This window comes from Papaver somniferum, unplaced genomic scaffold (assembly GCF_003573695.1).
Source record: "Papaver somniferum cultivar HN1 unplaced genomic scaffold, ASM357369v1 unplaced-scaffold_117, whole genome shotgun sequence".
Taxonomy (NCBI): domain Eukaryota; kingdom Viridiplantae; phylum Streptophyta; class Magnoliopsida; order Ranunculales; family Papaveraceae; genus Papaver; species Papaver somniferum.
The window spans coordinates 2367548-2394578 of record NW_020620714.1 but is presented as its reverse complement, the minus strand read 5'-3'; the positions used below and the strand labels follow the sequence as shown (position 1 = coordinate 2394578).

The 27031-nt window shown below is 36.2% G+C and overlaps 2 protein-coding genes and 1 long non-coding RNA gene across 9 annotated transcripts; all 3 read right to left on the bottom strand.

The window, feature by feature from the left end:
• Nucleotides 1-10760: 10760 nt before the first annotated feature.
• Nucleotides 10761-16024, bottom strand: LOC113330039 (putative cysteine-rich receptor-like protein kinase 35). 5 transcript variants are annotated; one of them, XM_026576891.1, is made up of 12 exons: nucleotides 15948-16024; nucleotides 15050-15211; nucleotides 14851-14975; nucleotides 14648-14726; nucleotides 14450-14492; nucleotides 13034-13253; nucleotides 12543-12671; nucleotides 12288-12412; nucleotides 11952-12162; nucleotides 11617-11854; nucleotides 11368-11518; nucleotides 10904-11266 (listed from the first exon to the last, which is right to left on the bottom strand). In XM_026576891.1, exons 4-12 carry the CDS (start codon nucleotides 14716-14718, stop codon nucleotides 10904-10906), a joined length of 1551 nt encoding a protein of 516 aa, XP_026432676.1. In that variant the 5' UTR covers nucleotides 14719-14726; nucleotides 14851-14975; nucleotides 15050-15211; nucleotides 15948-16024. The 5 variants fall into 5 exon arrangements, with proteins under 5 accessions (XP_026432675.1, XP_026432676.1, XP_026432679.1 ...); XM_026576894.1 differs by having other exon boundaries at nucleotides 14851-14917; XM_026576893.1 differs by having other exon boundaries at nucleotides 15083-15211.
• Nucleotides 16025-20829: 4805 nt separating this feature from the next.
• LOC113329535 lies at nucleotides 20830-22912 on the bottom strand. The gene is made up of 2 exons (XM_026576393.1): nucleotides 22777-22912; nucleotides 20830-22066 (listed from the first exon to the last, which is right to left on the bottom strand). Exon 2 carries the CDS (start codon nucleotides 22032-22034, stop codon nucleotides 21129-21131), a length of 906 nt encoding a protein of 301 aa, XP_026432178.1. The 5' UTR covers nucleotides 22035-22066; nucleotides 22777-22912; the 3' UTR covers nucleotides 20830-21128.
• Nucleotides 22913-24705: 1793 nt separating this feature from the next.
• On the bottom strand, nucleotides 24706-26806 carry LOC113329445. 3 transcript variants are annotated; one of them, XR_003349890.1, is made up of 4 exons: nucleotides 26568-26806; nucleotides 26233-26275; nucleotides 25057-25993; nucleotides 24706-24905 (listed from the first exon to the last, which is right to left on the bottom strand). It is a non-coding gene; the product is annotated as an uncharacterized LOC113329445 (long non-coding RNA). The 3 variants fall into 3 exon arrangements; XR_003349891.1 differs by having other exon boundaries at nucleotides 24706-25175; nucleotides 25841-25993; XR_003349889.1 differs by having other exon boundaries at nucleotides 24706-25993.
• Between the last annotated feature and the right edge of the window lie 225 nt (nucleotides 26807-27031).

Below are 27031 nucleotides of genomic sequence, written 5' to 3'. Positions count from 1 at the left end.
AACAAAACTGAAGTTGAACAGACATTTCTTAACTTCATTGCTCTTGTGAAGCGTCAGTTTAATAAAGAAATCAAAATTGTTAGAAGTGATAATGGAACTGAGTTCAATGCATTGCATTGATACTTTCGAACTAATGGGATAGTGTTTGAGACATCCTGTGTAGGTACACCGCAACAGAATGGAAGAGTTGAGAGAAAACATTAACATATAATGAATGTGGCAAGGGCTTTGAAATTTCAAGCCAATTTGCCAATAAGGTTTTGGGGGGAATGCGCATTGACGGCTGCGTATTTAATCAATCGTACGCCTACACCTATTTTAGATCATAAAACTCCATATGAACTTTTGTTTGGAAAACAACCTCCATATCATCAGTTGAAGGTATTTGGATGCATGTGCTATGTGCATGATGAAAGTAGTAAAGGGATAAGTTTGCGAGTAGAGGAAGAAGGTGTGTCTTCCTTGGGTATCCGTTTGGTAAAAAGGCATGGAAAGTATATGATTTAGACACGAAACAATTTAGAGTGTCAAGAGATGTCAAGTTTTTTGAACATCAATTTACGTTTAAGACTGATGGTGTATCGCGTAGGATGGCGACTGAGATGATGCAGTCGAGATTTAACGCTTCATCTGCGACTGATATGCAAGGTGTATCGGCTGAGAGGGTTCAGTCCAGTCCTGATGAGTACTGGAGTGAAGGTGAAAAAAGAGAAGGAGCAATATTAGCTCCTCAAGGTGGAGATTCAACTGAGACGGACAGCGCTGGCGTTTCAACTGAGACGGACAGCTCTTGCGTTTCAACTGAGACAGACAGCGCTGATGGTTCAGCTGAGACCGAGGATGCTGGTCCTTTTACTGAGACTGAAGGTGCTGGTGTTTCAGCTGAGTCCGAAAGTATGAAGGAGAGAATACAATATGATGTCCCGAAACAGCATGAAGAAAATGTTGCTTCTCCCAATGATGTTGTAGTTGAGGGTGACATGGGTAAAGGGAAGCGTCAGAAGATCCCTTCTAGCAGACTAAAAGGATTTGTGACGCACACCATTCGAGCAAACAGTCTACCTCATCCTCATTCTACACAATCATCATCCTCAGGTACGCCTTATCCTTTGACATATTATGTTAGTTGTGATAAATTTTCTTTTGTGCATAAGAAATATCTTGCAGCTATAACAGCTGGGTCTGCACCACGCAACTTTAAAGAAGCCATGAAGAATCCAGGGTGGAGGAAAGCCATGGAAGCAGAAATCCGAGATTTGGAAGAACAAGGTACCTGGGAATTGCAAGAATTACCGCCGGGCAAGAGAGCACTAGGGAGTAAATGGATTTACACGGAGAAGTATGATGAAAATGGGAAGTTGGTACGTTTAAAAGCACGCTTGGTGATCTTTGGGAATCATCATGTTGAAGGGTTGGATTACAAAGAGACATTTGCACCAGTTGCAAAAATGACAACGGTACGTACTTTTCTAGCTGCCGCAGCAGTTAAACATTGGGAAGTACATCAAATGGATGTACATAATGCATTTCTTCACGGAGACTTGGAGGAGGAGGTGTATATGAAGATACCACCTGGATTTGCCAAAGGTCAGACAAATATGGTGTGTAAAATGAAGAAATCATTATATGGTTTAAGACAGGCTCCTCGTTGTTGGTTTGCCAAACTATCAAAAGCCTTGAAGAAATATGGTTTTCGGCAAGCATACTCAGACTACTCTCTTTTTACTATGACCAAGGGAGACATGCATCTTAATGTCTTGGTCTATGTAGATGATTTTATTATTGCAGGGAATAATCTAGTGGAGATTCATACATGTAAATCATACTTGGGACAATGTTTCAAGATGAAAGATTTGGGAAAATTGAAACATTTTCTCGGCTTGGAGATAGATCGCAGTAAACAGGGTATTTATATATGCCAGAGGAAATATGCATTGGATATTTCATGGAAACGGGTTTATTAGGAGCTAAACCTGCTGAGTTTCCAATGGAGACTAATCATCGTCTGGCTTTGGCGCAGGGAGATTTGTTTGTTGATGTGGAAAAATATAGAAGACTAATTGGTAGACTGATTTATTTGGCAGTGACTAGACCTGATCTTACATACTCGGTGCATACACTGTCTCACTTTATGAAAAAACCGAGAATAGAACATTGGGAAGCTGCACTTCGAGTGGTTAGATACTTGAAAAAGAATCCTGGGCAAGGCATTTTGTTGCGCTCTGATAGTACCCTAAGTTTGCAAGGGTGGTGTGACTCAGATTGGGCAAGTTGTCCTTTGACTAGACGTTCATTGACAGGATGGTTTGTTCGTCTTGGGCATTCACCGGTGTCTTGGAAGACAAAGAAGCAACCAACTGTTTCTTGAAGCTCAGCTGAAGCAGAATACAGATCCATGGCGGCAGCAACATGTGAGTTGAAGTGGTTAAAACAATTACTTGGTGATTTGGGGGTTCGTCATCCGCATGGAATGCAGCTCCTATGTGATAGTCAATCAGCATTATAAATTGCTCAGAATCCAGTCTTTCATGAACGAACCAAACATATAGAGGTGGACTGTCATGTTTTTCGAGATGCTATCGTACAGAAGATTATATCCCCTTCTTACACTCCTACGGTGGTGCAATTGGCAGATATCTTCACCAAATCCTTAGGGAAAGCTCAATTTCAAGGTCTTTTGTCCAAGATGGGCATTTGTGACCTACATGCTCCGTCTTGAGGGGGGTATTAAAAGATACGTAGTGTTGGACTCAAGACTGTGTCTTGAGACCTACGTATTCGGTCTGGATTTCTGAGACCAACTTGGATAGTCCATCTAGATGGACCAACTTGGATAGTCCATGTAGATGGTCTGTTTACGTACGTAGCAAACTTGAGATCCAAGTAATCGGTCTCAAGTCGGTAGATTTAGGGTTTGTGTCTTGTAACCCAAGTTTGGTCTTGTATAAATTGATACGTAATGAATGAATGAAAAGACAGAGAATTACCAAAACTTAACAGTTTTTCCGTTACACCAACCACAGTATTCAAGGGTACATATACATTTGACTCTGAAGTCTATTAAGAAGACTAGAGAAATCATTTTTATCCACAAGTTCAAAACATGTGTGTGGATGCGACTGACTATGTCACAGTATACTAGTCATGTGAATTCAGCAGACGTGTAAGACGAAAAGAAAACCGTGTGCAATTTAGAAAGAAAGGTAAAAGGCCGAATCAAGGTGGTCCCAAATGAAGAAAAATGTATGGCAACTAAAGAAAGTTCCTAGGAAGAAGGAAGATATTCAAAGGTATTTTCTTTGAGTTCCATTTTTCTTACAATAATAAAACAAGATGAGAAAGATACACCTTTTACTAGTAAGATTTTAAAAAGTTATACGATTGTTTTATCTACTTAGAGCATCTCCAATAGGAGGATGTCATTTTCCTAAATTTTTTGCCACCTAGAATTTATTGAGAATTTAATAGCAAAATGGTCTTCAACTCGAATGTGAGGATTAGGTGACAAATGGTTAGCTTAACATCCTCAAGTAGATCCTTTGATTTCAGAGCTTCTCCAATGGTTGTTGTATGTATTTCCTATGTGGCAACACAAACAAAACATCTGTATTCCAAATTTTCCTTAAGTTCAGGTGAAAAAAGTTATTCATCTCAAATGGTGTTGTTTATGATCATTTTCTTATTAAATGTAAATTTTATGTTTAGTAATTTTAAGATTTTATTAGATTTAAAAATGATTATTTATTATATTAGGATTAATGTTAGTAAATAAAATATATTTTTAATTAAAAAGAGCTGACTAGGATAGTACACAATGTCATGGGGAATGTGGAAAACTAGACATTCCGTTGATATTTTCTACCTAAAGTCATGCATACATTGATTTATGACATCGGGATTGAAAAATGATTTTGGAGAAAATGGATGTGCATCCTAAGTGGATTTTGACATTTATCTCCACACACATACCATTGGAGAAGCTCTTAAAAAGATCTCTTATAGGATGGGAAGATACTAGTCATACTTTATCCTAAATTAATTGGGTAGTTTTATGTTTACTTTTTAAAAAATTTAAAATTCTAAAACTGCCTAACCAATTGTATTCTTACAAATAGGCAAACAATCTACTAAACATATCTCCCGTTGGAAAAGGTTTTCTTAAATTTTCTAAAATTAAGAAAAATTTCGTTAAACATCAATAAAACAATGTCTTCCCAAACGTCCACATAGGAAACACATTGAGGATCATTGGAGATGCTGTTATTATACGAATCAGGATAAGTTGATGCGAAATTCAATTTCTCAATTCGTATTTACAAGCTACAACCATCTTGTATTATGACAATAAAATGATAAAATGCCTAATAAAACTGACAACAAGAAAATAATAACTAGCAGAATCACGATTAGTAGGATACATATACAGGATGTGCAGTCGTGCATTTGTATTGCAATGAAGAAGAAGATCGAAACTAGATTAACGTACTGCTACCCATGTTTTTGTTTCTGATGATCATTTTCCTCTTTTTCTATTTTTGGAACGTTTCTGCTTTACGTACCCCCAACCACAATCTTCAAGGATACATATACATACATATATGGGGCTTGCTGGTTTGTCTCTATAGTCTACTGCGAACACTAGCGGAATCATGGGTTCCGTAAGTCAACTTAGTTGAGTTACCGATTAAGATGAAGAAAAGAAGTCCGGAAATCATTGTAATGATATTTCATCATCGAGGGTATAGTTCAGTAACAGTAGCTTCATTTGCGCTCCATGTTACCGATTCATTGTAGCCTTGGAGCTCTATATGTCTCTTAATATCAGCCAAAAATGCAGGGAATGAAGGTATATAATCTTGACCGATCACCAAGTTGTTAAGCATTTGGACAACTGTGGGCATCGTTGGTCTATCTTCAACAATTTCTTGAACACACAATAACCCAACATGGATGCATCTCATCGCTTCACTTCTGGAAAATGTGTCTTTCAAAGTTGGATCTAATATTTCTATAGCAGATCCATTATTCCAATGTGTACATGCCTGTATGCATCAGTTTCTCCTCTGTTATACGTATCCATAGTCTAAACAAATGTGTATTCAATGCAAAAGGGGCATATTGATACTCACATAGCTTAGAAGGTCCCCTGTAATATTGTATATATAATTTGAGGCCAATTTAGAGAGTTGTGGTTAAAAGCTGAACAATACTTAAACCGATTTGAGAAAATATAGACCAATAATAATCTTGAGTTTTGAGATCTTTTCCATGTTTTTTGCAACACACAGTATGGGGTGGGTGGTCAAAATCCACGCTCATCTCATCACAGGAAACAAAATCCATATCGTATCTTCTTATTCATCTTTATCCCTACATACCGTATCTTTATTCTCTACGTTTCCTCCCAATTCTCTCATCTTTATCTCTTCCCTAACAGCTGCAACTAATCTAAATATACCATAGAGAATATTATCTACCAAGTTACCTTCGGTAGGGGAGATTAACCACTTTTTTTGCGATCATAATCAGGTGGTGCAATGGTGTTTTTTGCCGCACACTAAATGGGGGAGGTGACGAGTACTTTCTATCTGATATAAAAACCTTTATCTTTTCCACAGAACCCTAACCCACTACTTCCTGTACGGGGCGGGTTTTTTACGGGTTACCCATAACATTAAGCTCAAATATGATGAGTTAATTTAATAATCAATATCTAAGTTCAACCAATAATAATAATAATAATTTAAAATTTCAAACTCATAAATTCATCGTAAAACAAACAAAGAAAAATAAATTGGTCTATAAACGAGCATCACTCATTTTAGTTCTTAATTATTTCTTATCAAGTATCTTCCTCCATGTTGATCACCTCATCGTCTGCTTCAGTTTCTTCCCAAAATGTTTCACCATCCAATTTTGATCCACCTAGCCAAAATAAGAAAGTGTATCATATAATCATAATGATGTATTAAATGTAAAAAAAAACATTTCAATAAAAAGAGAATTTCATTACCATTCAGCATATCCCATACCCAGTCTTGAGCGCACAACAAAGCTTCCAACGTTTTTGGATGTACTCTATTACGTTGGACACTCACAAATCTACCTCCGGTACTAAAAGCTGATTCGAAAGCTACCGTTGAAACTGGAATCGCTAAAATATAATATAATTTCTTAGTTTAAATATAATATAAATAATTAATGATATCTTATACTTTTACTTTTACCTTTTCTTTTATAAAATAATATAATATAATTTCTTAGTTTAAATATAATATAAATAATTAATGATATCTTATACTTTTACCTTTTCTTTTATAATATAATATAATATAATTTCTTAATTTAAATATAATATAAATAATTAATGATATCTTATACTTTTAGCTTTTCTTTTATAATATAATATAATATAATATATTAATTTAAATATAATATAAATAATTAATAAAAATATAAAATACTAAAATGGGAACGTACGGGGCGGGGACCTAGAATCCCATCCCCGCTTCACTAATTTCGGATATTATTCATACCCAATCTCAACCCCGTTTCGACGGATAAAAACCTACCCAATAAGGGCGGGTACCGACGTAGATGGGTTTGGGTGCGGCAAATGGCCATCCCTAATCTTTTCCTCTCCTCTCCTATTCTCTTTCACTATTTCTTTTTCACCGCCTCCTGTCTTCTCCCTTGCATTTCTTTTACTCGGAGTTTCTCCTCCATTCTCTTTTTTTTCTCTGGTTTCGTTAAAAAAAATGTTGCAATGTGGCAGGTGACGATAGAGGTTTAATTTCCACTGAAACATTATTATTATTATATCCAAATTTAGGTTGCTTATTTTCTATTAATTTGTTGCCTGTGTTTGCAGGTGAGAGTTTGCAGTTGGAAACATGTGAGGTTTTTCTAACAGTATCAGAATGGTGATCGTCTCATAGAGAGTATTTTGGCAGTTCATATGGTATTTTAAAATGGTAACTTTTTTTTCTCTCATACTTTTGGTAAGGTAGCAGAGCCACCACAAATGGTTGAATCAAGTTTACAAGAAAATCAAGTTTGAAAACTGGTAGGGTAATGAGAGAAGTCTTACAGTTTGTGGAACAAGAGTAGAATCAGATCGAAGCAAAATACCTTGTCCAGGGCTGCTCTTTAAGTAACGAACAACACGTAAAGCAGCATCCCATTGCGAGTGAGTTGGGCGTTGCATAAACTGAGATAAAATATGAACGGAGTAAGAAAGTTCAGGCCGTGTGATAGTAAGATAAATTAACTTTCCTACCAAGCGCCTAAAACGAGCGGGTTCACTCATGAGCTTGTCTGACGCAAGAGCTAGTTTGTGATTTTCTTCCATTGGAATGCTCGCAGGTTTAGAACCAAGAAGACCTGTCCCTTTTAGAATGTCAAGAGCATACACCGTATAAAAAATACACCGTCTCTTCCAGAAACTGAACATCACGGGACGCAAAATAATTGCCTGTCGAGAGATCAAACATATACCAACCTTTCTTCCCAAAAGGATATCCAAGAAAAATACACCGTCGACTACGACTATCAAACTTGTCGCAAGAATGAAGATTCTTTGCATACCATAAGCATCCGAACACTCGAAGGGAATCGAGAGTGGGAGCAGTACCATATAAAAACTCATATGGAGTTTTGAAATCGAGTACACGAGAAGGGGTTCGGTTAATCAAATACGCAGCGGTTAATACACATTCTCCCCAAAAATCAATAGGTAAAGAAGCTTGGAAACGAAGAGCACGAGCAACATTGAGAATATGACGATGCTTTCGTTCCACCCTAGCATTTTGTTGAGGTGTTTTGACTATAGAAGTTTGATGAATAATACCGTTCATGCGAAAGTATTCTGCAAGACCTTTGAACTCGGTCCCATTGTCACTTCGCATGATTTTCACCCTTTTGGAAAATTTTCGTTCGATCAAAGCAAAAAAATTTCTCATTAAATGAGGCACCTCATCTTTAGTTTTCATCAAAAGAACCCAAACACAACGAGAATAATCATCCACAATAGTCAAAAAATATCTTGAGCTGCAGGCCCGATTAGCGTGATAAGGACCCCAAACATCACAGTGAATTAACTCAAACAAATCAGTAGCTTTATTATCACTTATTGGAAAAACATTACGAGTCTGCTTGGCTCTATAACAGATATCACAAGCATGGAAATCTAACTGACTAGTAGTGCCACAAATTGGAGGTAAGAACTTCATTGCTTGCATGGAGGGATGACCGAGCCGTTGGTGCCATAAAGATGTAGAAGACGTCCCGGACACAACATTAACACGAGTTGGTTCCCACGACTTTAGGCAATAAATCCCTCCCATAAGTTTACCCGTACCAATCGTCATCCTCAAGGTATGGTCCTGTATAACACATTCAGAGTTAGTGAATTGAAAACGAATCATATTCTTAACATGTCGAGAGGTTAAGAATTGAGATACAGATATGAGATTGCAGGTGAATGTAGGCACAAAGAATACATCAGATAAAACGAGAGTTTGATTTAACTTCACAACTCCCATTTTGGTCGCCTTAATGCTTGCACCATTAGGTAATCCTATTTGAATAGGTCGAATGGTATAAAGAGAATGAAAAAGAGATTCATCACAACAAACATGATTGGAAGCACCAGTGTCGATAATCCAAATATGAGCATCCTTACCATTGAGACGAACATGATTCAAAGAAGCGGAAACGTCACCAAGAGTAACATTAGTTTTGACAGATTTGTCAAGTTTACCACGGCCTGCAGTTAAACGTCGAGGTTCTCGGCCTTCCGGATAACCATGTTTCTCCCAGCATCGGTCCTCCAGATGACCATGAAAACCACAGTAAGTGCACTTCAATAGGGATTTCGACCCCCCTCCTGATTTGGAAGCTGACGGCTTTTGGCTGGGCGTAGCAAACGCCATAGGGGTAACAGATGTCTCAGCTCTGCATTGAATATGCATCTGAACTTCCTCTTCTTGTATAAGACGTGAGTATACAACATGTATAGAAGGCAGCGGTTCTGTACCCAAGAGATTAGATCTAACATTGTCATAGCATGGTTGAAGACCCATAAGGAATTGACGCACCTGATCAGCCATACGTCTGTTACGGAGAGTAACATTGAGTCCACAGCTACAACCAGTGCAAGTGCAAGAAGGAAGAGCATCAAAGTCATTGATGTCATCCCATAGCTTCTTTAAACGTCCATAATATTCTAACATAGGCTCAGAAGGCTGTTGTTTACAACTAGCAACAACGGACTTCAATTGATATATCTTTATACCATTACCCAGTGAAAAATGAAGTTTAATATCTTCCCAAAGTTCATAAGCAGTGTCACGATAAGAAATTGTGGAGCGAACGCTTGGCTCAATGGTATTAAAAATCCAAGCAACAATCATATAGTTTGCAGTCCACCAATCCTCAAGATCCGTGAAACTATCATCAGGTTTACGATACGTACCGTTAATGAAACCAAGCTTGCGTTTAGCACCCAAGGAGACTCGAAAACCTTTAGCCCATTCTTCATAATTGGAACCTTTGAGGACAACATGAGTAATAAGCGTTCCCGGACCATCATTAGGAGCTAATGCATACAATGACTTAGGAGGTAGTTCAACCGAAGGTTGTTGAACCAATGGTTGGTGAACTAAATTCTCTCCCATGGATCGAAAATTTGACTCACAATACCATGAAGGTTTGCGGAACTACTAGAATATGAAGAACACAATCTTTTTTTTTTTTGATTTGTTTCTTGCGTCATTTACAAAAAAACGTTTCCTATATAAATAAGTCTAGTGCTAGAAAATAATCCATCATCAAAACAAGATCTCTTAAGCTAGGCAAGATAATATACAAGATATGCACAATATATATCCTAAACTAGGTAAGATATTATATACAACACATTGCCAAATATACGTGAGATATATTTGGCTAATAAAAATGGTTTGTTATGATTGTAATTTTGGGTTTTTATGGGAAGCATTGCACATATCCTGGTGGAGATCAGTCAAATTAGATCGCAACACAATGATTTCTCCTCTCGTGGTTTTAATGTGATCTCCACAAATCCCCGCTCACAAAAATGTGCACAAGTGGGAACCTCTGCCTAATGGATTCTAAGATTGAAGCTTCAGATCCTATAATCTCATTGATCACTGCTGGATGGATATCTTTTGAGGTACATTGTCGATTCTTTTTTATTTTGATAGGATACACTTTTTGAATGTTTAAGTTGAGATCACTTGTGATGAAATTTACAGGTTAGCAGATGAATTGGTTCGAAATGAAGTTAATCAGAAGATTCAGTGGAAATGCTGCCATATATATATATATATATATATATATATATATATATATAGGAAGGATAAGTAGCGGAAGATGAGGCAGGGGGAAGACATATTAAAGAGAAAGCAGATAGTTTACATTAGTATATTAAATCTAATGACATTGTAAATCAAGATCTTCCAAAAAGGAATATTTGTGACTCTGTATGCATATGACTTAAGAGGAAATGGGTCTCTAAAAATCCACTCAGAATGATTATGTTCAAGATAATCTATACTCTCAATTGATGATTTGTATTCTCAATTGATTTGCAGCAAATATGGTTTTACTTTGCTTTTGTGAAGTTCTTCATTCAATTTCTAACAAAATGTAAATGCAAAGCTCATAAAGACTTTTGGCCGAATTGCAGCTTAAAAGTAGGTTACAAATTCAATAAAGACATGAAACAAGTCTAATTCTCTGTAAATATCATATCATTTAGTATTGTTTCTGTGGGATTTAGAATTGTTGAATGAACATTGCTTAAAATTCAGGAAAGAAAGAATGCTGATCAACATTGAAAAGATAAAGAAAAGCATTCTAAATATGTGCTACTGTATTGTCATCGAGCGTATAGTTCAGTTACTGAAATTTCATTCACGCTCACTGTCGACACTTCACTGATTGACTCGTTCCTCAAACTTCCTTGCTCTGCACTGCCGACTAGATTTAAGTCCGGATGACGCGTTATGTGTCTCGTACCATCAGCCATAAATGCAGGTGATGTAGGTAAGTCATGACTGGTACTGACTGAGTTGTTAAGCATTTGGACAACTGTAGGCATACAGGGTCTATCTGCAACATTTTCTTGAACACATAGTAACGCCACATGGATGCATATCATAACTTCGCTTCTATTACATGCATCCTTCAAAGTTGGATCTAATATTTCTATATCAGATCCATTATTCCAATGTCTCCATGCCTGCATCAATTCCTCCTCCGTTTTACTACCCATCGCGTAAATAAAACTAGAGAAGGATGGATACAAAAAAAAGAAAAAGAAAAAAAATTATTAATACTCACATAGCTTAGAAGGTCCCGAGCAACATCTGATTTATGAAAACTGCTGTTCCTCTGTCCACAAAGTATCTCTAAAACTAAAACACCAAAACTGAAAACGTCCGATTTCACAGAGAATTCACCATACATCATATACTCCGGAGCCATATAGCCGCTGAAAATCCCAACACCCAAACACATTAGGAACATCACAACTTGTCTTGATAGAGTTATGAAAAATTACAAGTTCAGTGATTCAAAGTATATACTTACTGCGTTCCAACTATTCTTTTGGTACTATCTTGAGTTTGCTCAAGCACAAAAAGCCTAGCCATGCCAAAATCTGCAATTTTAGGATTCATGTCCTTGTCTAACAGTATATTGCTAGCTTTGAGATCCCGATGGATGATTTTTAGTCGGGACTCCTCATGAAGATAGAGAAGTCCTTTTGCGATGCCACCAATTATCCTGTATCGTCTTTCCCAATCCAGTTGTGTACATTTATCTGAATCTACACAATCCTCCGACCAAAAAGCACAAACATTAATCTATTTATCGGACTATGACTGGTAGAACAAGAATAAACAGACGCAGAACAGGGTACAAACCGAATAGGATTTGGTCAAGGCTTCCATTTGGCATGTATTCATAGATGAGTAGTTTTTCTTCACCAGCTAGACTGAAACCGACAAGCTTCACAAGATTTCTGTGTTGAAGTTTAGCTACTAATGTAACTTCATTCTTGAACTCCTGGTCACCTTGTCCGGAATTTTTGGATAGCCTCTTCACAGCTATTTCTTGGTTGTCTGGAAGTGTACCCTGAGGACATCAAATGGAGACAAAAAAGAAAAGTTTTGAGCACTGTGAATAGTTTCAAAAACAACCAGCTTTAGGAATTATACTCTAAATTTCAATTTACAACATATTTTTTAAAAAAAATGTACCTTATAAACAGAGCCAAATCCACCTTCTCCGAGTTTATTAGCTTCAGAGAAATTATCTGTTGCAGTACTTACTGTACTGAAGTTGAATTGCAGGGATTCTGTAGTTAGAACCTCATCATTGACATCTTCAGGAGGAAAACAGCAGTAAACCAAATTAGCTGACTATCAAATCTTTGAAATGTAACACACTAACACTGCACGAAGGAGCATATACATATCCCTAAAAGTGTCATGCTTGAGGGGATAGTTACTCACAAACGAACTTCTTTGCCTTTTTTTTCTTTCTCCAGAAACAAAAAACCAAGATGGCAATGGCGGCAAGTACCAAAATAGCCGATGGAACAGCTATACTGATAGCAATTTTAGATGAGTCGTTCCCTTTTGCTGCAAAATTATAAACAGTTCTCAATCATGAATTGAGCACAAGGTGATAATTGAGTATAAATATAAACAGATATCCTAAGTATGAAATCTTCATTGTGTTCGCAGACCCCCAAATTGCTACGTACCGGAAAATAAGGTAAGACAAACAAGACGTTACGGGCGAATATAGAGTAGGAGTTCTTCAAATTGAAAATTAAACTCGCCGAGTTTAGTATAACGAACAATGAAATGGATACAAAACCAAATTCTATTTGAGTAAACAAATAAAGTTTTCATTATTCCCAAGAACTTAAACTTTTGGTTTGATTGGGCTGAATCGAATAAATGAAGATTATCATCACAAAATAAGGAGTACTACTTACAGTTTGGTTTCTCTGCATTGGTGGACCCTGGCGGTGATACGCGAGGAGACGGCCGTGAACTAACTGTTGTAGATTGAAAGAAAGGATCTAAATCAAATTTAAGAATACAACTAGGTGTAATAACTTTCCCAGCTCTTCTCCCAGAACAACAATCTGGTAATTCAGCTATAGCCTCATGAAGACATCGACTACAATCACCTGAAGATATATCTGCGCTACACTGTAGAAATCCATATAATTTGGTAGAATCTGTAAGATTTTTATCTCCAATAGCAAAATTACTCTTAGACAAAGCTTCAGTTATTAAATTCTTCAATAAATCATCCAAGACTTGGTTAAACTCATCTGGATTAGAAACATTATTCAGACTCCAAAAATAAACTGTAGGTTTGTCTTGCATAATATTAAAGTAGTGTTGATTCGAATACCTAAACATACATTCATTAAACCAAATGATTGCTTGTTTATAACTCGGACATCTCCGATTTGTGTTCATATCCTGAGCACCCATCTGAACACAAGTTTTACAAGCATCTAATGAAACATCACCTCTACACTGAAATGAACCATAAACAGTATCCGGAGTTTGACCAGCGGTGGTATTATAATATCCATTTCTTATGACAATTGAATTGTTGCTGGCAGAGGATGATAGTGAAGTAATTAGATGATTGAGATTAGTTTGAAATGTATTACCAGTGCCAGCAGAACTACTGTAATTAGCTCCTAAACAAAGGTGAAAACGATATATTGATTGTGCAGTTGTGTACTGTATAATGAAGAAGATCGATACTAGTACTAGATTAAAACAACAACCCATGTTTTAATTTTTTTTCTGATGATCATGTGTTCTTCTATTCTTGGTTTTCCCTAAAATAAACCTCCACGCCGGCCACCAATCTTGAAGGGTAATATGGGCTGGTTTTGCACTAAAGTCTATCATGACAACTAGAGAAATCATTATTTATATTCCACTAGTTGAATGATTGTGGCTGCCCATATTTATGACTAGTCATATTAGTGGAACTGTGAACTGTGACTAAAGCAGACATATTCCTTTTTGTTTTAAGCATAACAACTCCACTTGTTGTTGCAGGAGAAAAATTATTTTTTATTTTTTAAAAAAGCCTTTTTCACTTTATTTTTAAACATTTGCCCACCTGGTCAACCTAGGTAACAACCAACAGTCTGTCTGTTAAGTAAGCAAAAAGCTAAATGTATACCAAATTTCGTAGTCCAATTGTGGACCAGTGAAATCAAACCATTCAAATCAGTTTTGCAGTCCCAACTTAAACCTTTAAACCCCACCCCTATAAATCTTAATGATCCGTGGGTTTGGTCCACAGTTGGTCCACATTTTTAATCCAACCCTAGACGCGTCGAATAAATAAATATATGGTAGATGTCACTACATACCTGAAACAGCATCCATAACCATTGGACACGTGCAGATTCCTTCCTACAGATACATGAATAGGAGACAAACCGAATAGGAATTTGTCAAGGCTTGCATTTGTCATGAACTCATAAATGTGTGGTTTTTTCTTCATCAGGTAGACTGAAACCAACAAGATTCAAAAGGTTTTCGTGTTGAAGCTTAGCTAGTAACGTAACTTCGTTCTTGAACTGGCTTGGTCACCTTGTCCTGAATTTTTCGTTAGCCTCTTCACGGGTATTTCTTGCATGTCTGAAACTGTACCCCGGGGACATCAAAAGAAATATAAGTTTTAGCTATCTAAAACTACAAGAACAATGTCTTATGCGAAACTCAATTCTAAGTTTCAAGTTACATGCATTTAATATTTATTTTTTAGTACCTTATAAGCAGAGCCAAATCAAGCTTCCCCAAGTTTATTAACTTCAAAAAAATGGTTTGGTGCAGCACTAATTAGAATAAAGTTGAATTGTAAGGATTCTGTATTTCGAATCATATTACCAACATCTACATGGAAATCGCACCAATAAGTTGGAACTCATTTGGGAAAGGTGTCAATTCATATGAAGCAGAATATATACCTGGGTATCATGATTGAGGGATAGCTAATTTACCGTCAAAATACTTTATCTTTGTTTTCTTTCTATCGAAACTGAAGAACTCAAAAGCAATAGTGGAAAGTATTATGATAACTGAAGGAATGGCAATAGTAATAGCAAGTATCAGTGAGTTATTCCCGCTTGCTGCAGGAATATAAACATTTTCCAATTAGTATCAGAAGGAAAATATGGATAGAATGAAAAGCAACAATCCTTACCAGCGTAAATTGTAACAACAAAATCTTGGTTATCTAAGAAAACCGGTAAAAAACATTTTGTAAACAAGGACCCATGGACAAATGCAAAACTGCAGGATTTCAATATACAGATTAGTTTGAGTATCGCCATTAAAATGTGGCCGAATTCAGTTTATCCAACGCAAAATGAACTCCGAAATAATGCAAAGATGTAATGTCGCTTCTGTTTCTGTTTGGGTGAGATGACAATAGAGGTGGTGGAATAAGGAAGGGATATGCTGCATACCAATATTATAACTAGGTCTAATAACTCTTCCACCTTCACTCCCATCACAAAGATTTGGTGATTCAGATATAGATCCAAGAAGGCATCCGTTTGATCAATATCATTGTTCATTCAACTTCAGTGAGACATATTCACAGTCACGTTGCGAGCAGAAAATCAAATCACTAACTCAGAGTCATAAAAGGAATCATAGTTTTCGAAAAATCAAGCAGTATTCAAAAGGAAACGAAACTTCAATCAATAAATTCCCGAGACAGACGGTAATCATAGTTTTCGAAACAAAATTCATAGAAGAACATTCATTCGAAAAAATTCAGTGTTTTTTTTTTGTTACCTCATTTGAAAGATCAAAGATTCAAAATGGGGTATTGATTCTATCAATCAAACCTATCATTACCTTCTACTATCCTCATCTTCATCTTCACCTTGTATCCTTTAAATCGCCATTACTGGGAGCTTCCTGCTGAACTCTGTAGTTTCAGGCACTTTGTACTCTATAGTTGACTGTTATATGTGCTCCTTCCCCGTAGTCTCAAGGGGTGTAAATAACCGCAGACACGTGACCACTTACAAACGAGAAAATTGGGCTAAGGCCCGAATAAAAAAATATTGTTAGGCCTAAAATATTTTTGGGTTACAGTGGCATCCATAATTATCTGAAATTGTGAAAACATCGGCATAGCTTGTTATGTATCCTAATTTTTCAGAGGTATAGTTGGCAAGCAAATTAGAATATAACACATCTAAAAATCCACGCACCTTCGAATTTTACAAATTTTATCTCGTTGGAATCTGCACAACGAATACACACAACTATATCAAATTTTTGTTTTTCACGAAGAAATCGGAGGTGATCATCATTTTAAGAAAATTTCAAAAACTGACTATAAGTTCATTATACAGTCTCTAAAGAAGATGCATAACACAATATGCATTCACCACAAAAGATGCATAACACAATATGCATTCACCACAAAAGATGCATCACACGTTATGCAGCTATACTTTTTTTCATACAACTAATATTTTGGTTATGCAGCCACTAAAAAGTCTAAAATGTTATATATGCATGAACCCAACAGTAAAACAAACGCATATCGAATTATGCAACCATTTTCTCGACTGCATTACACGTTATGCATCTTTAACAGGTTATGTAGCCATTGTTTTGGTTGATTTTAGTGCATACAGAAAAAATTGATGCGTAAAATGATTAGGTAGCCATATTTTTGATGCATACCCGGATATGCATCCATTTTCTGTTCACAACTAATAAAAGAGATGTCGTATAACACGTTATGCATCCATTTTCTCGATTGCATAACAGGTTATGCAGACATTTCTCGACTGCATGAAAAAGTATGCAGTCATAACGGGATCATTTTCTTATTCTTCGTTTTTCTTTGTTTACTTCTCTTTGAACTCCTCTTGGACTTAACAACATCATCTTCTTGTTAGTTACCATTTTCCTTGTAACTCAAATCACAAATTCAGGACGCTACACATACATCCATACACCCACCACGGCCATTACCTTTTTTTAAACCTAACCTTAATTTCTCATAAATCCTAGTTATCCAAATCATAATTATAATATCAAAACAATAGGGTTTCACTACACCATTTTTAAGAATTAGCAGCAGACCTTGCATGGTGCTGACTGGGATCGCAACGGCTTACGTCTGTTGCAAAACACTGTGTTGCAATTTTTCTCAATGGCATAAGCTCGGTTGCGAATCTCGGTCAGCAACGGGGATTCCCAATGGTCGTTGTCGTTGCTAAATTGTTAATTCGCAACAGAAGTCAGCCGGCGCTAAATATTTTTAGGAACGGAAAAAAAAGGCTCAGAATGAAGCCACGTATTTGATTCTAAGCTACGACTTCATCCTAATCCACGTGGATGGATGTCCGAACCGTTTTCTAATGGATTCGATGTGCGTGAAATTTTTACAATCTAACGGATTACGGATTGGGTCCGGATGCAACTTTGAAAATCCGTTGGATATCCATAACCGTTAGATTATGGGCATTTATATAGTTTTTAAAAAATATATAGATATTTAGGAATTCTTAAGGTGTTTGCTTGGAGTGATATATAAAATGTGTATAGGTTCTATAAGAAGTCGTCTATGTTGTCTTTATTTCTTTGTTATAAATTTTAATAAAACAAATCTATTGGATTATCCGTACCCAATTTGTTCATTCGTGCATCCATTGGATGCTGGATTGGATGCAGATGCCAAATTTGAAATTCGTAATTAACTAGATCGGATGTTGATGAGGTAAAAACTGGCCCATATCGGCCCATGCTCATCCCTAATTTCAATATGAAAACTATAGGGAGACCCATTCTTTGGATATTTCCCACTGTGAAACCCACACTCAGAAAAGTTCAGGCGCGCACCCATTTTCAGGGATAAAATTTCTCCCACACCCAGAATTTCTAAAATTGTTTCTTCGCTTATTCTTCCTCGTTTTTCTTTTATTCTTCTTTTCCTAAATTGATTCGGAGATGAAGAAACTGTTTAGAAGCAGAAATCGAAATAGAGCTACATCAACAATCGATCCTAAAAGATAAATCCTCCTCTTGTGTCTTCATTCTACTCATACAATTTTTATATCTGGTTATTTTTAACAAAATTTTGGAATGGGTTTACAAAACTCATGAATTGATTTCCTCTTCAACGCAAGTTTTAAAACGAGTTTTGAATGCAGATTTGATGCCAGTGAATCGTATTTCACAAACCCATTGGATAAAGTTTGAAAACATTGGATATCAAAGTTTCGATGCTGATTTGGGGATTTCTTCCCACGAACAAAATCTAATGGTTTCACTCTTCGTATGGAAGATATTATCAAAAGTTCTGACTTAATTGAGTGCTTGCAGTGAAGAAACAAGACAACTTCGTCAAGAAATCTTTGCAGTCGCTAGATGAAATCTTGGAATAGATTGCCAAAATCTGTCAAAATAAAAGAAGAAACCAATTAGGTGAAGCAATAACAGCTTCAAGCGAAGAGTTCTCAATTCAGCGAAGTCTCATCATCAATGAACAACCAGTATACAACGAAGTTCAGCAACTCATCTCGTCAAGCAACCATTCCATCGAAGAAAAAATTGACAAAGTAAATTTAATCGAAGTTGAATTCGCCCGAACATCATCAGTAACATCACCAAAGTTACTTCGTGGAAGAATTTTCGTGAAAGGGAGGAGATTCAACATAAAGTTTACACAGTAAACAAAGAAATACTTCGTGAAAGAAGAAAGCTAGGCGAAAAGATACTTCGTAAACTGTAGTATGAGTAGTACTTGGTTGCCACACTTTTAAGGATGACTGCTTACAAACTATTAAAAGATTAGAGATGAATGGTTTGATGAAGGAAATAATATCTACGTTATGCAGATACTTTTTTCTTAGTATTGAAACCAACAAAAAACAAGGTTGCATAACTTGTTATGCACCTACAATAATATCTACAGAACATGGTATGCAGTCATGAAAGTGGATGCATAACCTGTTATGCATCCGAAAATATGACTACATAATGCATTATGCATCGAGAAAATTGTTGCATAATCTTTTATGCATCGATAAAATGGATGCATAACCTGATATGCATCTTTTAAATATGGTTGCATAACACATTATGCATCAATTTTTTCTGTACGAACTAAAATCAACCAAAACAATGGCTACATAACTTTGTTATGCATATACATAACTTGTTATGCAGTCGAAAAAATGGTTGCATAATTCGTTATGCATGTGCATAATGTGTTATGCATCTTTTTTGGAGGCTGCATAATGAATATGCAGTCAGTTTTCGAAAATTTTCCCTAAAACGATGATCACCTCCGATTTTTTCGTGAAAACAAAAATTTGGTATTGTTGTTTGTACTCGTTGCGTATCTCTCTTTAAAAGATTTCCAACGATATAAATTTTTTAAAATTCTAAGACGCGGATTTTTAGATATGTTATATCCAAGTTGTGTTGCCAATTATACACCTGAAAAATTAGGATGCATAACGAGTTATCCCTGAAAAAACAGTATGCATAACACGTAATGTGGATGCATAAGTCGTCATGCAGACATGTTTTAATAATTTCGGATAATTATGGGTGTCACAGAAATATTTATGGGTGTCACAGTATCCAAGATTAATTGTGGGTCTGACAATAAGAATATTATTTTTTTTGGGTCTCCCCCTAATTTTCCTGATTTCAATCCCATGTTGGGTGTGTGTTCCGAATCCCCAAGACCCGGGCTAAAGCCCAAGGGTATGTAAGGTATAAAGGACACTTTGGTAAATCACGATTCGCTGTTGACTACAAACACAAGCCCTAGAGTTCCATTTGATGTTTCAGAAAGAAATAAAAGTGAGAGAGTGAAAGTGGAGGGAAACCAGTAAGGCCGGCGCAAAATCTGAAAGATCTGATGATCAGAAATGGATGGTTGCCGTTTTAATGTGATTTTTAGTTTACGAGAACCATCACAAATACCATGGTGGAGATTTCATATACGGTGACACAAATTAGATAGCAAAATGATTTCTCTTCTCATGATATTTATTTGTTGACTTTGCTTGCTCCAGGATATCAAGAGACTATTCAATTGATCGCACAGTGATTTTTTCTTAGTACACCGGTATGAGGTGGCTGAGGTTCGATCCAAGAAACTGGTGCCGCAGCATTCGGAGCTGCAGCAGGTTACTGATGCCAATACATGTCGGAACCTCTGACTATGAATTCTTAGAATGCAGTTTTGAGGTTCTGTCATTTCTTTTTTCCCTGCTGTATGATTACTGCCGTTACTAAGATTTTTTTTTTTTAAGTTGAGTTGAGCAAAACTAGTGATTTAATTTAAGATCTTTCCACATGAAAGGAATATGTGTATGTTTATGAGGGAACGGCTCTCTGCTCACAGTTTACATTACTAGATTAAATCAAATGATATTTTAGAAACGGAACACATTAAAAGTGTCATGCTTGAGGGATGGCTGCTACTCACAATCGAACTTACTTGTCTTCAGTTTCTTTCTCTAGAAACAGAAATGCCAGAAGGCAATGGTGGAAACCACTGCAATCTATGTTTTCAAAGGCGACTGCACCATACAGAGTTTGGGCGCCTCTCCAGTAATGCGCCAAAAGCACACAATACTATACTACTTCATGCATAGAGTCACTGTGTCATTGTTTTCAATAGGTTCTTCTATCATAATTCATAATTGCATCCTTTTCCACCGCAGATATTTAGACTTCTCGAAGGAAAAATAAAAAATTTGCTGAATAGGTAAATTGTTTAACATAGTTTCAGGTTTGAACTTGACTATAAACCTTTGATCAACCCCTGATGTGCCACCCAAAGTTGATACAAAATGCAAGCCTACCTGTCTAGCCAAGTTGATACAATATTACGGAACCAAACTTACGCATCCCCAGCCCATCACCAGGTTGATGCGATATTACATGATTTTGGAAGCAAATCATCCATTTAGTCTGCATCAGACTCAAAAGTACATATCCTTAACTAAAGGTATAACAACACTCTATGTTGAGGCGACGAATCATGCCTGTTTTTCATGCAATTCCTGTATAAGGCACCATCATTGAGTTGATGTTATCAACAGGCTCCTCCATCGTAATCGGATCCATCTCCACTGTATCCGTGACAAGAGACAAGTTCGTCCCGCAATCTAAAAGCAACAAACCACCGCTGCATTTTTCTATCAAATTTTGTCTCTCTATGAGTAGGGGAGAAATCTTTGTTTCCAAAGCCAAAAGTTGCTCTTTTGCCAAGACCAACTCCTGCTCAGCCTCGATAACTTGTGCCTTTGTCTCATCCTGTTCCCTCAATGTGTCTTGAAGCTCCTTCTCCTCAGCAATAGTTTTCTTAATATCTTCCAAGCGTTCACGAAGCCAGCTGATGTTAAATCCAAGTTTCTCTGCAACTTCTACCTTCATCTCCCAAGAGTCGATCACCTTAGAAGAAACCTGGTCGAGATGGTAGCGATTCATATCCCGAATACAAGTCATTATTTCAGAGACAAGGACTACTTGGGAATAATAATAGAAATCTGACAGAACTTGGTTCGAAGCAATGTGCCCATAATTCAACCAGATCTCTTTATACAAGGACGCTTGTGTCTTCAATACACTGAAGCCTCCAACATCTTCATATTTCTCATCCAGAACAACTTCTTTGCAGATCTTACCTTTTTCATATAGTTGGCCAGCACCTAGAAACTTATCTCCTTTTGTTGCACAACATACTGTGACCTCGCCTACAGCTTCCACTGCCCCTTTAAGTTCACTTCCTTGAGTTGGCGCCGAATCTGGGTAGATATCTTCAGTAGGCATCACAAATTCAGCAAGCACCCCTACACTCTGGTCTACTTCCATTGTGTTAGTTGTGTGCACCCTTACACTCTGGTCAATTTCCATTGTGTTACCTGTGTACACCCATACAGTCTGGTCGATTTCCATCAAAATCTTACTTCTTTGCACCTCGAATTCTCCTGAAGACACCGTCAAATTAGTAAATTAGTAATGGAAATGGGTCATCCATACCAAGGGAAAAAAACAGAAACAAGATCATGTTGTTGCATTTAGGACCAGACCATTGTAGGACACTTCTTTTATCATTAGGCATTTCTACATTCCTTTGGATTTTCTTCTAATAAGAACAATGAGATTAGTATGATTTCTGAAATGGATTCTCAAAAATTCAATCGCGGATAACAGATTTGATTTGGCCATGTCCACTAAATATACATGCTTGACATTACCTAGTCTCATTATACTACTTCACAGAACTGCCGTCTGTTGCTAATTTAGACTTTTTCGGATGATTTTGTAGAGATGGAAATAGCTGAACCGGTCACCGTCAGAACATTCCGGCAGATCCGAAATTAAAAATATAAAAATTGAGACATATGCTGCAACATACTTTACATATTACACACAAGACTGAATTTATGGCAAAAAATTGGTGCGCAGCCAATTGTGCTGATTCAGTTACTGATGAAACTAATACAACTAAGTGGTGTCAATGTTGATGCAAAAATGTATTAATACCAGCAATTCGGTTGCAATTTCAGAATTGAGTTGGGCTCAAGTGATCAATTATAGAATACATTCAAACTCCAAACACTTATATTCAGTAATATCATGCAATCCTATAAAAACATAAAAGCGATAAGAAGAAGTAGATGGATCGAGGAACTACCTGATTTCACTCCAACAGATTTCAAATGTGTTTACTGCCAAAGAATTTGGTGGACAGAAATTTGAGATCTAACTGGGGAAGGAGAAAATGAAGAGAATAGAGAAAGTGTAGTTCGATGACGGCTGCAAAATTTTAGGGTACCCTATTTTTAGGGCATAACTTATAAGAGAGATGGTTACAAGATCTAATGGTCTGAATATTATCCGGATAATGGACGCCCATGGTTGTCCTAAATATTGCATAACGGTGTATTTTATTATAAAAATTCTCAATAAACCAAGAATGTAGACTCATAGTTTTTTGATTGTGGGACCCAATAGTGGCCCATGAGGGACACGAGACCAAAACCAATGTGAGTACATGCACTTTCTTTAGTTTTTTGGGATGGTTTATCTAGAATTACCTATTATTATAGGGAGTAGTTTAAAACCTTTCCTTTCAATATGACTCGTTGGATCACGGTGGACAAACATGTACCATATAGTTACATGCTTTTTCTTTGATCAACATCAATAGACCACATCGACACAACAATTCCTATTCCTATGAGATGGTAAAAGTAGGATTTCTTTATTTTGAGCCTACGATGAACTCAACGAATGCATAAAATAGACGACCGGACCGTCACAGTTTGATGGTTACAGTGTGATAAAACATTAAACACGCGAAAAAAAATGGCATACATCATTTTCATGTCCTTACGTAGAATCTAAAATCAAAATCTATTCTGCATAAATAAATTGTTTTAATGAATTCAAAGAATAGAATTTGATGTGTTTATTTTATTACTTTTGCAAGCTTACCATAAAATTCGGGACAATCATTACCATGAATAAAGAAATTAACCAATTTCATCACAGTTGATTAAATTTGAGTTTCAACCAGAACCAAAAAAATTAATTATAATGACACGATTTTGTATTCAATTCCTTTCAAATAAGAAGTAGCAAAAAAAATCGAATTCAAAAGTGAAAATGGACCCATAAGAAGATTTGATCTAGATTTTTTTTTTTTTTTTTTTTTAATAAAATCCTCTAATTGATCTCACTTGGACACAGAAATCTTCAGATCTATAATTAGTCGTTTTAGAGCAATAATATTGTCCTCCTTCTGACAACATTACTACGAGCAAAATCCCTAACAAAACCCTTCCTCGCTCTTTGCGAATTCGATAAAATCCAATATTGCTCTTGTTGTTAGGTCGAAAAACCCAGATCAACAAAATTTATGTTATCTTATATCACCATATGGCCTAATAACCTAAAATCAAATCTAAAACATAGAGAATAGGCAAGAAAATCAATATTGTTGAAATCAATAAAACCTGGAGAGATCAACAAAATTTATATTATCTTATATCACCATCTGGCCTAATAACCTAAAATCAAATATAAAACATAAAGAATAGGCAACACTAGTAGAAAAATCACGTTCAGTGACAGTTCAAAATTGTTACGGTATAATTTCCGTGACAGTTTTATTTTTTTCTGCGGTGTTACTAAAGCCTCTGTTTTGGAAAGTTTATAAAAACTGTTTCAGAATAAGTTGCTTATAGTAGCACTTCGTACGAATTTATGTTGTTGAATGGTTACAGTCGTAACTGTTTTTATACAAATCTATTGCGATTGATCGTCTATCGTAACATATTCGGTAACAAACTGTTACCGTTGTTAAAGTAATCGTAACGGGTTTTCTTTAAAACTGTCACATTACTTTATATACGGGTGTGGAGGGTGAGCTAAATGGGAATGTTAGGTACATAAATGTATATTCAGGGATTGTGTTGTCCAACTCCAGGGAGAAGCCCAATGGCTTCATATTTCCCAGGGTCCAGTCCTGGGCTTTGTTTAAGTAGAAATGTAAAATTTCACAAATGGGAATAAATGTATTTTTAATATTTTAAAATTATTTACCAAATCAAATAGCTTATGTTCTAACATCCAAAAACAAAAACAGCAAGAAAAACGTTAAACAGTAAGCTTTACACAACATTATTTAAACAAAGCATCTTGCACATAATCAATTCATATCTTCTGCTCAATCATTTATGGTTTGATGTTGGTGGAGAGAAAACTCGAAAACCTCTGCAAAGAATAAGATCTATTGGAAAAAATTCACTCACCTTGTTACTGTTCAAACAACGAACAAAAATAAAGAATCAGGGAACTAAAGAAAATGCATATTTATGTCATTTACTACTACTAACTTATAGAACTCAGAAAATATTAATAACTGGAAGAAATCTTTAAGAAAAACTAAAAAGAGAAAGGAATGAATTACAAGTATTGAAGATGTTGAACTCGGCCAACACTGTCATACTATTTTCCGCACTTTATTCCGACCAGAATCCATCAATGGCAAGAGCTTTGGTCAGACATCAAAACTCCATCTACAAGGACCTGGAAAATTGGTTCTAAAAATTCAACTTAAGAATGCAAATCAGCACAAAACCCAAGTTCAAATTAGGAACAAGAGCAAGTGAACTAATTAATCGTACCTCACCTGATCACCGGCTTTACAGGAACAAGATCAAATATTGAAACCTAAACTCTTTTACCAACCTGTGACCTCCAAAGTTTATGCGAACCATGCTAATTTACACAAAAAACAAGGATGACAGTCTACCTAGACTGAGGCTTACAAAACTAAGCATGGATCGATAAGTTCTTGCGGTCCTGATCAATGAAATGTAACAACAAGGATTTAAACAATCAGTTGGTACAAGTACGCAAACTCCATCATCTATACTTCAAGATTGAAAGTGGCACCTAATGAACGGTAACAAATAGTTTTAGTGGCTCTAAATTCGCAGGAGCAAATTAGAAGACACATTGCATCACCACAATATGCTTACTTTAGTGCCAACTTACAGGTTATGGTGTTAAGGAAACTTAACAATACATAACTCGATCAATGTACAAGTAAGATAATAAATCTAGTCCTAAACTACGCGATATCCAGCTAGCACAAGGTCCCAATATCAATTAAGCCACTAGCAAGAAAAATATACCAAGCAAGATAAATAACACGACACCCATCTCAGTCACCACCAAATGTTACTTACAGATTGTTATCAGCGGAAGTCGATATGATATGAACCAACAAGTTTCTGCTTCTCATCTTGGTCAGATGACGTGAACTTAATGAATATCATAGAGCCTTCTATTAAGTGAACTACCCAGAGATTGTTGCTTTAAAACTGTGTCTCCATTGCTCTCTTCATTAAATATAAAATCAAATAAATAAGTAAATGATCAGATAATAAATTGGGGTAAAAGAGAGTATTAACCAAACTTAGTTGACAAACTACCCAGAGATTCTATTTACCAATATGAGAAGATATGAGCATCTTGTTGATGTGCCATAAGTCAAAGGGTTTAATTAAGAAGAGGAAATAATCAAACACTTGAGATAAAGAATGAAACTAAGAAAAAAGATTATGATATCACTAAGTACCTCCAAATGGTAGTTATTATCGTTGTGTTTTAATTCCCAAAATCTACAGAGAAAGAAGTGGGTTTAATTGGAATTTAAACCAATTCGAGAAAGAAAAAAGAAATTAAGGAGGAACTTCAATTTTCTTATAAATTTGATCAATCTAGAGAGAGATGACTGAGATTTAATAATCTATTTCATAAAAACCTCATGAGTATCGCAACATTAAATTTTTCTCCAGTTCTTCGTACCAAAAATTGGTAACCCTAAATCCATCACAAAGCCAAAACACCCAATTTAAGAAGATTTTAAAGAGAAAATATCAAAATATAAGAAATGGATTTCTCGATTTATACCTAATACCTTCACAAGAAGTTTAAGTAGATATTGGTTGCTGGTGCAGTCCTTTTGGTTTTCTTGCAATTTCGTCCTGCAAGTTAATCGATCCTCCACAATAGAACACAATTGAAACCCTAGAAGAAGGATGTGAGAAGAAGATTGGAGAATGAAACCCTAGCGGCCTTGCCCCGCCTTCAGATTAAGGATATATAAAACTCGGTTTCGGGAGAGAGGAAAGATAAGAGAAGAAGTAGGTTCTCTCTTTTATGGACGAGTCATGACTACTCTGAGATATAGAGGTCCTACACTCTTACTAGTATCCTACTCCTAGAGGAGAAAAACTCGTTTGCTTCAGCAATTATCGAAGTGTCTGCCCTGAAGACTAGTTATGGAGTGCCTATGTTACAGTAGAACAGATATATTGATAGTTCTCCTAAAGATGTCTATGGTGACAGGTTATAACTGCTACCGTAACATAGGT